Source organism: Morone saxatilis, unplaced genomic scaffold (genome assembly GCF_004916995.1).
Source record: "Morone saxatilis isolate NCDOM2014 unplaced genomic scaffold, NCSU_SB_2.0 Contig12, whole genome shotgun sequence".
Taxonomy (NCBI): domain Eukaryota; kingdom Metazoa; phylum Chordata; class Actinopteri; family Moronidae; genus Morone; species Morone saxatilis.
This window is the reverse complement of record NW_023339674.1, coordinates 13082611-13097905: the sequence shown is the minus strand read 5'-3', so window position 1 is coordinate 13097905 and position 15295 is coordinate 13082611. Positions and strand designations below refer to the sequence as shown.

At 41.5% G+C, this 15295-nt stretch overlaps 1 protein-coding gene across 3 annotated transcripts in view; it reads left to right on the top strand.

The window, feature by feature from the left end:
• The window catches only part of ttll7 (tubulin tyrosine ligase-like family, member 7), a 69418-nt gene extending 63022 nt beyond the window's left edge, over window positions 1-6396 (top strand). Inside the window, exons 21-22 of one of the 3 annotated variants that reach the window (XM_035653486.1) lie at window positions 3810-3885; window positions 4670-6396. In XM_035653486.1, the coding sequence (XP_035509379.1) occupies window positions 3810-3870 (61 nt within the window). In that variant the 3' untranslated portion in view covers window positions 3871-3885; window positions 4670-6396. Of the gene's footprint in view, window positions 1-3809; window positions 3915-4669 lie in introns of all 3 variants that reach the window. The other 2 variants (XM_035653485.1, XM_035653484.1) reach the window with 2 other exon arrangements.
• Window positions 6397-15295: the final 8899 nt, after the last annotated feature.

Sequence of the window (15295 nt, the reverse complement as noted above, 5' to 3'; positions counted from 1 at the left end):
CCCCCCCCCCCCATCCTCCAGTACCGTCTCTGTTCCCTGCTTTCCGCAGTTCCCACCACCTCACAGCTTTAACCAAGGCTTGGTCCCCACGTGCCCAATAATGGTTGCTTTTGGCTGCTCAACCAACAGTCTAGCATGGTCTCCTGTCCTTTCCCTCACTAATACTCAAATAAGTGATGAATAAGTGAGTTATACAACACAAGAATGGGATGTGTTTCAAATTAACTGATTGTTTGATTGTTTGTAGCCCAAAACTGGGAACAATGTATTGGGAAGGAAGGAGATAGGAGAAGGAAGCATATTCAGACTGTTTGGGGCACTGTTTGTCAACACTGCAACCATTTGCAACCAGCTTGTTGTACACATCACCAGCCAATCACCTTGCTGCCACATGCTAAACTATGGCTTTTACTCAATGCTTTTGCTCAAGAGCATCTTACCCTGAGTGCATTTTCAGTACGAGTGGCCTCAGTGGAAACCAAACGCCTCACCTGCACCGCATCAGTACCATGATCAACCTGAGCACCGCTCTCTTCTTGTCTCAAGAAGACAGAAAATGGCTCGGCTTTGCATCGTGTGGTCTGCAGTTTCACAACACAAACGGTTCGCATCTCTCCATCAGGCATGCAGGGAACAGTCGCAACTCGCCTCCACTTCAGATAGCTGAGAAGCAATTAGGATTATTAGGATTTCTCATTGATGCATAAGCTTTATATGAGAGGGTAAATTGTGTATGTACGAGGGTGTGTGTATGTGTGTGTGTGCGCGTGTGCATGCACATGTCTTGCTACTGTTATGTAACGATCACCCGTCCCTCTTCAGTGTTTCCCACTCAGCTAACCTCAAATTATTTCTCTCGAGCTGTGTTTACGTCCAACAAGTAAATTTAAAGGATAGGTTTTTTTAAGTTTGTTTGGAAACATGCCCATATTTACATTGAAACAGTTTTCTGGTTGTCCATACTGGTGGTGAAGAGATCCCTTTATAACACTTCTAGAGAGAGAGATTGGGGACAAAATCCACAGTCTTTGTTCCCAAAAAAAAATATTCTTACTGTCTAGGGAAGCACAAAGAGGGAATTTTGTAGCAAAAAGACTAGCTTAAAAGATACCCACTTGAATTGCCAATTCAGACTGCTGAAGCTACATAATGCCATTATAATACATTTTTGCACGGCAAGAGGATTGTGGATTTCGTCTCCCATCTCTTGTATTAGAATTGTAATAATACAGTAATAATTACTGCAACCAGCCACCTTCAATGTACATACAGGCATGTGAGTAATGTTTTGAGACATGCTTGAAATAAATGTGAAACTATCCTTTAATTTATTAATTAAGAATAAAATATAAGTAGGTTTAACAACTTTACTGAACTACACTATAAGAGAAAAACACCAAAGAAGTAGTGGATCAAGAACTGATTCCTATTAGATGAGTTGTTTTGAACTAAGAAATGTGAAATATCCTAATGCGCAAGCTAGTGACCATGATTAAGAACAACCATTCTTCAAACATGTGTGACATTTCTCAAAGGCTGAAGTGGACAGACACTGAATGACACTGAGATTGAGGAATTTTTCAATCAAGTTTCACCATTTCCATTCACCTTTTACAGTTAAATCTGTAATCAAACATTAAAAAATGAAAACCATTTCATACACTGAAATCAAAGATCCTATATGCCGGCCAAATTGGCTCCACACTGTCTTTTGTGCATGCACACACACATACATAACACATACACTCGCGGAGCTCTTGGCAGCCTTTGGCACACGTCAAAGTGGGTCTGTTAGCTGGGGTCTTTGGGGTCTCCGTTGTTGACCACACCTGCCCACTCCTGTTGAAGCATCCTTCCTCTGTGGAGTGCCCTGATCAGGTGTGTCAACAGCCTCATGGGTCTTCGAAAAGTCCTTCAGTCTGTGTGGGCAGATGAGAGGAAGTAGCCAAATAGCTCTACTAATGACTTTCTTGTTAAGCCTGAAATTACTGTCACTACCCAAAGACAATTTTCCCATGATGACAAAAGTTTCAGATTCTATTAACTTTCATCTGTCTGAAAAGTGTGGCAGTAATTAGGGTTAATTGGGGTGTTGAGCGGAATGTGGGCTGCAGATAACCTTCAAGCCTCTTTGTACCTCTTGGTTTACGATTGCGTCAGCTATCGTGGCAGTCTTCCCCTCCATCCTTAGTCATGGCAGTTCGTCTTGCCTGGCCTGCTCGTAATTCGCTGTGGCAGTTGCATCTCAATGGAGGACTTAAGAGTAGTATGAAAGTCCTGTCAGTAGGAACAGTGGTAGATTGTAGCTTTGCATGTAAGGAACGGAGCAGGAGTATCTCTGTCTCCCCGTCAATTGATGGATTGAAGCAAAGCACAAGTGCACGAACAAGCCTCCCCCTGGCTTTAAAGCATGCACGCTGTTGCCAAGACCTTCTTCATGATCAAAAGGAGGACGAACCTGGAAGATGCCGAATGAGGGTCCAATTAAATATAGCCTGCAGAGACAGCGGCCGCTTGGACGTAAGAAGCCCCCCTACTCCACCCCTTGCCAGTACCACCACCGTGATTCTTTCTATGTGCAGAATATTCTCAAAGTGAATAGCAGAGGATCTCTGAAGAACACACACTCGGCCCCTGAAGAATGTTCAATATTTGATTTTCTTTTTTTTTTTTTCTGCCATTTCCATGCTTGGGCTTTGGGTTTCAGTGTAAACCTTATGGAAATGGAGGGGAGAAAGGAGAAATTGCACCACAAATCCATGAGCAGAATACCAATGGATGTATGGTGAATTTTATAGAAGAAGGTGATCACAGAAGAAGGTGATGGAATAAGGTGCTGAGTGGGATTGTGGGGGAGAACGAATAAGACGTGTAAAAGACATGAATCCAAGGCTGACACAATATCATGGTATGAAATCACTGAATGTCACTTGAAAGAGAGCACTACCTAACAGAAGCAAATGTGAAATGCTTAGAGCAAAGCACCTGTTCTCTGGGGTTTGACTGAAGGAGTTTAAGAAGGAGTGCCGGACTGAGCCCTCACCAAGTCCAGTCAGAGCCGAAGAAGATGTGCTGGAGGGATACCTACGGCCCACTTGAAGCTGTTTCAAGGACACTCTCGTTGGACTAAATGAAGTTAATTTGAATCCCTCCTAACTCTCCTGGGTCTGGGGCTGTGTTGAAGTGGACGCCCTCAGCGACATGCGCTTTTTTTCCCTCTCTTTTCCGGTCGACTTTAGAAGAAGCTGCTCAGCTAATTTGTCCAAGAGCTATTTCACAAGGAGAGAGAGAGCTGTCAAAGAAAAAAAAGTATGCTATCTCTGCACCAGCTTAAAAGAAGATATTATTTCTTCACTCTGTAATCCTCAGCCCCAGTGGCTCCCTTTTGATTAGATTGTCACATCTTAAACACTTCCACAGGGACTATTTCTTTTGACCATTGTACTCGTTTAACTAAACGAGTATTAGATGTATTTTTTATTAGCTAAAGATCCTTGCTGCCGATGTGGCGAGATGGTCACATAATGTATAATATCACAATATGACAAGTGTGTCGCGAAAGCCCATAAATGTAAGTCATTCTTCCAACTGATCAGTCTGGAAGAATTCAAACTTCCCCTGTCTCATGTCTTCTGAACAGTACCCCCGACATTTGCATAACCTTCAGTTAACCTTGTCCAGGATTTGATCATCTCATCTGACATTGCTCTGACAACCATATCTGACTCATTTCCAGTAACTAAGGAAGATGGGAGCAGGGTTCAGCCCCTCCTGACTCTATCTCAACCTGACGCTGGTCTCATTCTCAGGTACTGGAACGCTGTTAGCAGGAGCTGCCTCACTGCTCTGTCTCGGTGGAAGGTGTCATAGAAAAGTCTTAGAAAGGTACTGACGTCTATGCCTCGGAATGATAGGTGAGGATTTTATGTTCATGATACCAAAGATTTAAGGGTTAAAGTTGAAAAATTAAGTTGTCCTTAAAGATAGAAAAAAGTTCTGCTTCTGTCAGTATAAGGCCCATAATTTCTTACTTTACAAGAAGATATATAAATACTGCAACCTCATAGATTTGGGACATTACACAAAACTGGAGCTGCAACGATTAATCAGTCGACAGAAAAGGAATTACTATCTATTCTAATAACTGAGTCATTCGTTTAAGCAAAGATGCAAACCATTTGCTGTTTCCAGCTTCTCAAATAAGAGGATTTTATGCTTTTCTTCGGGATAGTAAACTATAATTTTTGTACAGTTGGTGTTGGTCGTTATAACATTTTTTAAAATTATTTTCAAGCATCTTGAATATTATATATCTGCATATTAATCGCTAATGAAAATAACCCTTAGTTGCAGCCCTACACAAAAGACCCCAAATCATATGGATCTCACAATTTAAGCCACAGCCTTTTTCTTTCTTTTTTTTCTCGTTTTCAAGGGAAGGGTGATGTCATATTTTGAAATCACCGGGCCATTATTAAAGTTGAAATGTGCAAACGGAGACGGCCATAAATGGTAGAGTCAATATATGAAAAGTGGGCAATATGTGGTCTCAGTGCTGAGCACTAATGCGCCCTGACCTCTAAATTGTGACCTTTGCATATCTAATCCTCTCATTATGTTCATCCTTTCCCCTAATCCCTCCGTCCCTCGCTCTTGTCCGTCTGTCCAGGTATCTGCTGCCAGTGACCTCCCAGTTCATCATGAAGTGGCCTTCGTCCAGCTTTGGCCGCATCTCCTCGGCCATGCCACGCTCACGCAGCCTTTTCGCCGCCAGAATGGGCCACTTCTGAGGTCACCGTGGCAACCCTGGCTTCTGACACCTCGCCTTTTGACCTCAACACCTCCCCTCCCCTGACTCTCTCCCAGCCAAACTCCGATCTCAGCAAGTCCAGTATGGATCTTAATTTGGAGCAGCTCTGGACACCGTATGGAGCCTCATCCTTGGCCAAACCCCCCCTGTGGAAGACCAACAAAGAAAGGCCAGGTGATTTGGGACTGCTAAAGGGCCTTGTTCAGTTTAGACTAGTTTGGACCTGCCTAGACCAGCAGACCACCTACACCCTCGACCCTCATCTTTAGCCCCAGTAACACCAGACAATGGGTTCACCCCTCTTTTCTCATTGTAATTGCTGTATTATACCTACTCACTGTACAGTTACAAGTCATGGTACTGTAAAAGGAAAGATTAACACACACTAAACAATGCAAGGATTATTTATTTATGTACTTACTTATTTTGTATGGTATTCAATGATGAATGCAGTGAATGCTGATGCAGAATGCAGATATGGAATGATATTAACAAAGCTATCCCTTGTTTGAGAAAGCGGATGTAAAAAACAACAACAACAAAAAGCTTATTTTTGCTGGCTGTAATCAGTTATTTTATTTCTGAATTTAAATTATTTCATAACTTATATCAGAGGCTTTATGTTTATAAATGTTTTAACAGTCACTTTATGTTCTAGTTTTTACTGAAGAGAGGTGGTGCCCAGAAAACTCAAAATGTTTCACTTTTGAATGCTAATGCTTCATGTTTTACCTGTGTGATATTAAGTGCAGCACTATTAAGCAACACAATGTTTAGAATGTCAGTGTAGTAAAGCCAAGCCTCTTTGCCTTGTAGAGAATGAGCTGACTTTGATGCCACAGCATAAAGAGCCAAACTTCAGTCTCAGAGAGCACCCAGCTCCTAATATGCACTTGGCAGTTTGTCACAGAAAGAGAAAGTGGGTGCACATTAAAAGTAGTGTTTGCATGCTTAGATTTTAGTCCCTCACCCAGATGTAGTGGTTAGGACAGAGGAACTGCGTTTGGAACATACTTGAAGTTTTGTGTTGTCATTAATTATTGTGTCTTTGTATCGGCTGCACTCCGGAGGAGACACTTGTAGATTTGTCGTCTGAAGTATGGATGAGTTCAGGATAATTACATTAAGTGTTGCATCCAAGGACGTGCACAAGGTCGGGCTGACGTTGCCAGAGAAACGGCTCATTTGCTCTGTTTGGCTGAGCTGTCAAAGAGGGAAACAATAAGAATAATAATGTAATTGCTAAAGTTAGACCTAATGAAATCACCATATCATCCATTACTTTTTGATGCATGTCTCAGCGGGACACAGAGATGTGGTGGCCCTATGCGATGCCCACTGACCCGTCATGTGACAATGTAGTATCGAATTTAGTAGTGTTGCCCTTTGTGTGAGTGGAAATGATTACCGATGAATAGTATAACCAATGGAATGGCCTGTAAACAAAAACATCCACATATTCTTCCAGACAACGTGCACCTCGTCACGTTTGCAACATTGCCTTATATAATTTCCTCACATAAACCAATCTTAGCTAGCTAACATATAGGGAGGTTTTTTTTTTTTTTCAGGTTAGGTAACAGCCCCTCAAAATGTTCGTGCACGTCTCTGGTTGCATTGCTAAGAGAGTTTGCAGCACGTTGAGTGACTCGGCTCAAATGTGCAAAACTGCAACAGTGGAGGTTTGCCTGGGACGAGCAGCTGCTGCCTTTTTCGCCACCGCACTTTAGGTACAAGTGCCGGGGATATCATGGATGTGCCAATAATAAGCACATCTACTTCATGTGTTCAGTTGGGTTTTTATTTAAGGTTAATATGCCATGAAACTACTGTAGGACCTCAGTTAAATACAGTATTAAATGTTGATAGGGAGAAATGCAGTGTTATATGTTTAGTAGTTTTCTTGGCTCTGTGTGCTACCCCATGAGATGATACAGTGAGTAGACTCTTAAAGATGGTAGTCTGTGAGCAGCCTGTGCAGTACAGTACAGTGTGCATTTTATAACATTAATTCTGACTGTGCTAAATCTGCTCAAATTGAACTCTCCCCATACACTGAACATCAATTCACAATGCCAAATATTTTTATTTTGCCTGATTTTATTTGTGTTATTTAAGAGTAGTACTTTTTCATCAGAGGTATGAGATTTTTAATTTTACATAGCAATAAAATGTTTAAACAAACACATTTCCTCTTTTTGTCATTTGTTTACTTCAGGTAGAAATCAGTGTGTGTGACAATTGAAAGAGAGAGAGAGAAAAGAGAATGTATGAAAGAGAACATCAAAATGAAAATGAACTTTATGTGGTGTGCATTTTCTTGTGATTACATACTAAATTAAAAATCCAGATGCACTTTTGCCTTCAGTGGACAGCTGATACAAATAGACAGGAAATACGAACACACAGTAGTATGACATGCAGTGAAGGTCTCTGGCGGGAACTGAAGCAGGACATTGTGGTTACACGGTATTTGCCTTAACAATTCGACTATCAGACCGTTGTTAAAATATTAACAGATTTTATTAAGAATGTATCGCATTCACGGCTCTATAATGGGTAATGATAAAGAATAATGCAGCACAGATTGAACCAAGCTCAAGGTAATTAGAGCAAAAAAGCTATAATAGCCAAAGCACTAAAATAATTATTATTCAGCTTTTATGCAGCATTATATTTTTTCTTTGCAGCCGATTAACAAATGTTCTGAGGCTTGGTGCTGGCCTGGGGGGGTAGAAACCTCATATCTCATTTCTTGACTGAGAAAAATGCAGAGTTACATTACAATTCAGCAAGCGGCTCTTTGGTGGGGCAACTTCAATATTTTTCGGTTATTTTTTTTAAAACAATTAATTACCTGAGATAGTATCAATGGAAGTAAGAGCTGTGAAACAAATAAATAGGTAAAATCGAGCGGAACTAATTATAAACATTGAATTTAAGTGCTGTCGCACTCTAGTTTGTGGGTTTTGAAACTTCCTGTCCACCTGATATCTGTTACTTGAGCAGCTCTCGGCCCATGTGGGTCGGCATCGGCACTGATATCACATTTCACATCACATGCCCCTGTGGACAGGTGACACTCCTGAACTGTCACTCGCCTCAGAAATGAGAGTGCGTACCCAGCAGCCCTTTCTTGTTCCATCTTGACCTGAAAGCCGCCCTGCACGGAGTGTGTGTGCGTGTGTGTGTGTGCACCCATCCACGCTCAAGAAGAACGAAGTGAGTTTTATTTAGACCTGTAACAGCAGCATGACATCCAGGTTCTTGTGACCTTTTTCACCCCTCCTTCCTGCCGCCATCCCTCTCTCCCTCCCTATTTCTGTCAGCAGAAGAGGTGCGGGGCGTGACCTTGAGGCTCTCTGGCCTCCGCCTTGGCCACGGCAGAGCAGAGGCTGACAGTCTGGCTCTGCGACCCCGGCGTGCTGTCCAAAAATATCTCCCCCAGCAACGGGGCTGCGCTGTTCTGTCCTGACCTTTCCACTCGTGACTCTCCTCGGCCCCATCAATTGCTCCATCCCTTCCTCCCCTACCTGCGCGTGGTCCAGGCAGCTTTGCAGCCAGTGTCCAGCCTTTTTTCCTTTTTTTTTTTTTAAACCAACACCCAGATGACCCAGTTTCAGGGCCCTGAGCCGACCTCTATGGCTTGGAGAGTAAAAGACCGACTGGGAGCTGTGTGAGAGGTGGATGGTTCAGATGAGATAAGGAAGCAGACAGACACACACATACACAGACACACACACACACACACTCCTGCAAACACAGATGGCCAAGCTGCTCTATTTTTTTTTTTTTTTTGCTCTTAATCCACTATTTCAAATAACACGGAGGGAAAAGAGCAGTGTGATTTGTTCTGTAATTATGACTGCCTGAGCGAGGTGTCCAGAGGCACGGCTGCCCTCTTTTTCCTCTCTGGTAAAGCTTTAAAAGTGGAGCCTGTAGTGGTTTGTGTGCTTTCAAAATGACAAAAGTGACCTTTCTTATCAGACAAATACTGCCTGCTATAAAAGTGTGTGTGTGTGTATTATCTATGTCTCCTACCCACTGTGTATATAATGGCAGCATGTACTCTACTGTATGTGTGTGTATAGCATGTTCACATATGTTCACTGCTGTGTTATATTAGTTTTTCAGTCCTCACACCTGCCTCTGTGCCCTGACATTTGTGTGTGTGTGTGTTTTATGTGTATTCTCAAAGGGACACATCCAATGACACCCGCTGCAATACATTATCGGTGCTGCCTCGTTTACAACATCTTTGCTCTCAGCAGGGGTCCTGCCTGTAACTGACACAAACCAACAGATAAACACATGCACACCGAGGATCCTGGACGGTCTTCACTCAGCTTGTCCCAGTGGCTCGGGTTATTTACTGTACACACACATTTACGTTTTTTATCTGCGACACATTCACATTTTAGAGCAAAGTAAACTAAGATTTGACTAAAATATATTTTGCTAATGAGTCAATATTTCAGACAGGGTGTAAAATAATTAAAATGTAATTCCTGCTTGTTGTTTGTTTATTAATTCATGTGGTGGCCATATTTGGTTTTAATTATACTCATAAGAAAATAATTATGGGATTAGTCCATAATTATCGTTATTAAAAAGATGTGGTTTTCTTACTGTTCATGTAGGCCTGCGTTTGGAATGGTAATAAAATAATGAGTCTAATAATTCATTAGTAGATAGAAATTAATCAAGAGTGTATTTTAAAATTTCAAAAAAGGTTGTTTTCACTGACGTAGATGGTGGGCGCACATGGAGGGGTGCTGTGGTTTAAAGACAAAACAAGCTATTTAAAGGTGTCACCTTGGACTTTATTAACTTTGATCTTAACTATTTTCCTTCATATTGTAGACTAAACAATTACTCGTAAAAACGAAAACAAATAAATCAAGAATGAAAATGATTGTTAATAGCAGCCAAGTATGAACTTATTGTGACGTCAGCCATTGGTTTGTGTAGTACTTCACTTCCCAGATCCTGAAGTTCCGTCCACTAATTATATACAGCCAATGACTGCAGCCCTAATTTTGCCTGTGACACTGCTCATCTATCACATACTCTGATTTGGAGCTGAAACAATTGGTCAAACAATCGATTAGTTGACTGAACTATTAACTATTGAGCGTTTCTGCTGGTTTTAAATCAAATATGGAAAATATTTGCTGGTCAATTTTCTCGAAGGATTATAAACTTTTGCTCACCATATACGGCGTAAGCTGACCAAACTAGACATCTGAATATATGCCAGGGCTCTGGAATTGCATTTTTTAATATTATCGGTTGTTTAATAGACAAAACCATTAATTGAGAAAATAAATGGCAGATTAAACAATATTTGTTTGCAGCCCAGGATTTAAATACATTATTTAATTGTATTGTGGTATAAAATTAAGAGTATTATTCAAACACAAAAGGCGCAGTTGAAGAAAGTGCATGTTTTCCAGATGAAACACTTTAGTTGTGATCCACACCTACATCTCATTGCAACCCTGAAAACAGCATTTGTCTCAGTGATTTAATTTTAGCGCTTCACGCACGCACACACACACGGACCCACACAAAATGCTGCTTGGAGCTAATTCAAGGTGATACATGTTTATTCATGCAGAGGTCACCATGTTTTTGTCTTTCTTCAACCAGCACAAAGGGCTTCATTAATCAACAAACTATCTAGGAAAATGTTGCATCCTGTGTAATGGAAAAGAATAATCTTCGATTATTTTATTTCATGGCCAAACACATCAATCATTGTGCATCACTCTCCATACCCTTGGTTTGCCCTGTTTGAATTTTAATGGTACACCAGTTGGTTTGGTGTGTCTGAGTGCAAGTCCTCCAGTGTTTTCTTCTTTGATCTTCCCATCAGCTCCCATCTTGTTTTTTTACCTCTTTATGTCAGGGGGGAGAGTACTGCTGAGCATGCACGCTTTTCCAGATCTGCTTTGTTTCACGTTCACATATTAAACACACTTACGCACCCGGGAGCTGTGCAGTGACCGCTGGCTGCTGTTGGCTGCAGTGCGGTCACATGGCGTCTCACAGTGGGCGAGTTACTCGTTCACCTTCCCTGCCAGAGTTCTACACACACAGACACTCACAAATTTAAATTTAAACCAGTGACCTTCTTCCTATAAACCCACTTCACTAACCTTTATGGACCCAGACGACGGACTTCTACGCGTAGCCACCAAATCGCACTGCACCACCTCCAAATGTTAACCTTGGTTTCAACACTCAAGGAGTCTACTGTACTTTGTTCCAGCCACAGGGGGTTATAGATGAGCAGAGTTCTGCATATGGCCATCATTCACAGCCCCAGGCTCCCCCTGAGTGTGTGTCTTGAGTGTGTGTAACAAATGGAGCCGAGCAGTAAAGGTATTAATGTGAGGGAACGAGCCCTGTGGTGGAAGTACAGCAGGAAGTCACTTTCTCTCCCATCTGGCCCCTAACAAGATGGAGAGAAGCAGGCAGGTGTGAGTGGTGGTCTGCACCTCCGCTGGCTGGATTAGCACTTCTGATGGGAGAGAAGAGAGGAGGACGATCCTCGGCATGGGCTGTCATTCTCTCTCCTCTTCTTTTCCTCCCCCACCCTCATACATCTCCTCGCCTCCTCTGTGATCACTGCTCTCTGCCCCTCACTCTGCAGCAAGTGTGAGAAGGGAGACTCAAAATGAGAATAAATGAGGTGTGGGGAAGGCGCTCGGGCAGTGTGCCGGTTTGCGCGCACGTGTGTGTCTGTGCATGCATGTGTACCTGCCTTCTATCGTGTTCAGATCTCTTCCTCTGCTGCAATGTCTAGCTGTGGAGCCAAAAGACCGTCCGGGGACTCTTCATCCACTTGCTGCTGAGCGCCCCAGGGGATGGATTGAGCCTTGCAGGCTGGGATATTATCAATACAGCCCCTCCAGGCAGCCTGGGAGACAGGAGACGGAGCCACTGACTCACTCTGCCTATTAGTCTACTGCTGAGCATCGTTGTTAGGGGGAACAGCTGGTTTGACTGGAGCCTGTGCCAACCAGTCCTCCATCTTTGCCTCATACTTACTTGCTCAAAGTCTCTGAGACTCTCTTTATGGATCTGCCCCAGCCTTGCTTTTCACTTTGTTTGTTTCCTTTTTTCTTCAACCTCCCAATTTACAGTCCCTCCTCTGGCCTTGCTCTGTCTCAGAGATCTCTTCATAATCTTCACACCATTATTCTACTCTTTTCTTGCTCATTCCCCTGCCTTCTACGCTGCCAAGGTGCGCCTACACTCGTAACATGCTACCCACTCCTGTAATTACATGTGCCCTGATCTTTTTAAGAGCTTTGTTTCATGGCCTTCACCCAGACGTCAGTGTCGCTCCTCTGTATTTTAAATCTCCATCCTCCCTTTTTTTCCAGAGTTGTTTGATATTCCATTTGTGTAATGAGGAGGCTGACCTTGTATTTGCATTTTTGAAAATTGCAAATAGTTGAAACCATCCACATGTTGAACGGAAGCCAAAGAACTCAACATGAGATTTCTGTGGAAAATGGTTTGCTGATTTTTATTTTTTTGGTTTTTGGTGCTTTTTAATACACTCATTGTGTATTCACTGCACTATCTGCTCCAAAATCGGAAGATTCAAATGTAAATGGATGAGCAGTGATATTTCAGCACGCAGTAATATATAAAATATGAGCCCAATGAAGATTTAAGGGTAATAGATGCATCACTCACTGAGATACTGTCTAATGTTTAACCTTTGGTCATTTTTTAGCTTTCCTCCTCGTTGCTGCCAACTACACAAATGCCAAATCATTCCCAATCTTCACTTTAACCTTGATGATTCACAGGGACAGATCTCTGGCCGCTCTGCTCTCAGCTCCTGCACGAAGGAAACTGGAGAAACCCCCTCGACAAAAACCACAACTCACTCTCTGGAGCCAGCAGCCATTTTGAATCCCTCTCAGATGGCTTAAACAGCCATAACCGTGACCTCATCTTTGTTTGAAAACACAGGAATGTAAAAATGGTGACCTTGCGAACCTCTTAAAGCAGCATGCTTTTTCCACTCCTACGTCTGCAATCCCTTTTTTGCTTTCTGACTCCACTTCACATGTCTGTCTTTGTTGCGGCTCCCCACTTCGATTTGTTTCAGAAACCTAACACTGTACTACTACTGTATGGGTCTGCAGTCGCATACTGTGCCTTATTAGTTTGTTGTAAATGCTAAATATTTTGTGTGAGTGACCTGTGTACTCCTTTCACAGAGTGGACATGTTGTGGTGTTCTGCCTCACAGCGTTTTGCTAACTTAGACTGAATCATTTTTTTTTTTTAAACTGGAAAGGCTAAATACTATGGTTTGGCAAGATTAGACTTCCCCAGACGTAGTCAGAGATTTGTGTGTCAGATGCGGTGTGTGCATTTCTGTTTTTGAGTTGTTTATATATTTGTGTGTGTGTGTTCACTGTGTGTATTGTGTATTTAGGCAAATCAGTGTTTGTGTTTCATTGGCAGTGTGGTAATTTTGCATGAAATCACTTTAGTAAATATAGCTGTTATCTTGCTCCCATTATGTCTCAGAAAGCCGGTCTTTTGAAGCTGACATTTTAAATATACATACCCACAGGAAGATGTGCACCACTCAAGGTCCCTCAAACTTTCCTTTCAGCAGTGGTGAAACTCGTGTCGCAGCTGCTCAGAATGCCTCTGAAGTAAAGGTGGTACATCAAAGTGGCTTACGTAAATGGATGACTAAAAAACAAACTTCTTTCAAATGTAAGGCTGACGTTAATTAGCCTAGGTACTCAATGGGAGCAAATTGTTCTAGAGTATCTGCAGCTTTTCAGCAACTGAACAAGCTCAGTTTTCGATAATTAGTGGAGCATTCTCACAGCCTCTGAAACTGGAAATAATTGGCTTCTCAGACTGCTGGTGTGTCTGCAGCTCTCAGCGTGTGCAGCTTCATCCTTGAACCCCTTGTCTTGCCTACGCTACGTCATGCCAATGCTAATTGACATTATCAACATGAAACAGCGTGCGTGTCCAACACCGAAAGAATTACAATTACATAAAACCTTGGAGAAATCATCCATATGAAGCCTTATAATGTCAATCACTGACACAATAAACCTAGTTTTGTCTTCCTTGCTTGGTGACTCTCTTTTGGTTTCATACCCAATGATGGAAAGTACCTAAGTACCTCATAATTGTGAGTATTTCCATTTCCTTATGTTACTTTGTAATTGAAGGGCTTGTACTTTTTACTCCACTACATTAACAGCTACAGTCACTAGTTACTTTATATGTTATGATTTTAAATAAAAAACATATTATCATATTGTAAAATTTGCTGCACTGGCCCTTTAAAGTGAGATTATGCACTGTGTCAAAGAAGAAATTACTTTTTCCTCTTACAAATAATAAGCTTAAAGTCCAGTGTGTAGGATTTAGTGGTATCTAGCAGTCACTTCACCCTCCCCTTCCAGGCGTAAAGGAGAAACTACGGTGGCCTCAAAACACTTGAAAAAACACAAAAACCCCTATTTAGAGCCACAGTTTGGTTCATCCCTTCTGGGCTTCTGTAGAAACATGCAGTTGGAAGGCGACCCGCGGCACCTGCAGATATATAAACGGATTATTCTAAAGTAACAAAAACACAACAGTTCCAATTTTCTGGTGATTATACACCAATGAAAACATACCTATGAATATTATATTCAATTTCTTCCTTTAATTCACAAGCAATACAATTCACTCATGTTCTACTCAATCCACTCAAGGGTTTTGCTATGTCAGTTGGCTGACTATAAGACTTTTCTCTAATGCTGTTACTCAATGTTTTAGCATTTCCATTATGTATAATTGTCAACTGTCAGCTTGAACTTTTGTTGGCTCAACAAAAGTTACATTGTTAACAAACATAAACTCTAATTTTAAATGCAGGCATTTTGCTCTACTTTAACTCAGTATTTTTATGGTGGAGTCAGTCATTCTGGAGAAAGAAAAAAAGTTGATCAACTATCTTTCTCCAGAGTGACTGATCCCACCTTTAAATACTGTAAATGATCTGAATATAAGTCTTCCGTCACTGTTTATACCCGTACTGTAATCTAAAAATTGTAGCTGGACCACACATATACAAACATTTACAGGCGCACAAATAAAACTGCTGCTGATAAAAACTCACCCTATATTTCCTCCTTCAAATTGACTGTCACACACATCGAAACTTATAATTAAATTAACTTCAACTTAGTGAAAGCTAGTGCAGATGCAAAACGCGAGAAAGTATTAAAGGATAAGTATGTAATATTTTATATTTTTCCTGCAAAATCCAAACCTTAAAAAGAAAAAAACATTTTCTTCATTTGTCCATAATGGTAAACTTCTGATACATGAATAATAGGAATATTAAAGATTTAGCTTATCTGTCACAATTTGCTGTGGTTGTGTAATACAACAACAACTGTGGACAGAGCAGGTGGAAATATCACTTTTCTACTTT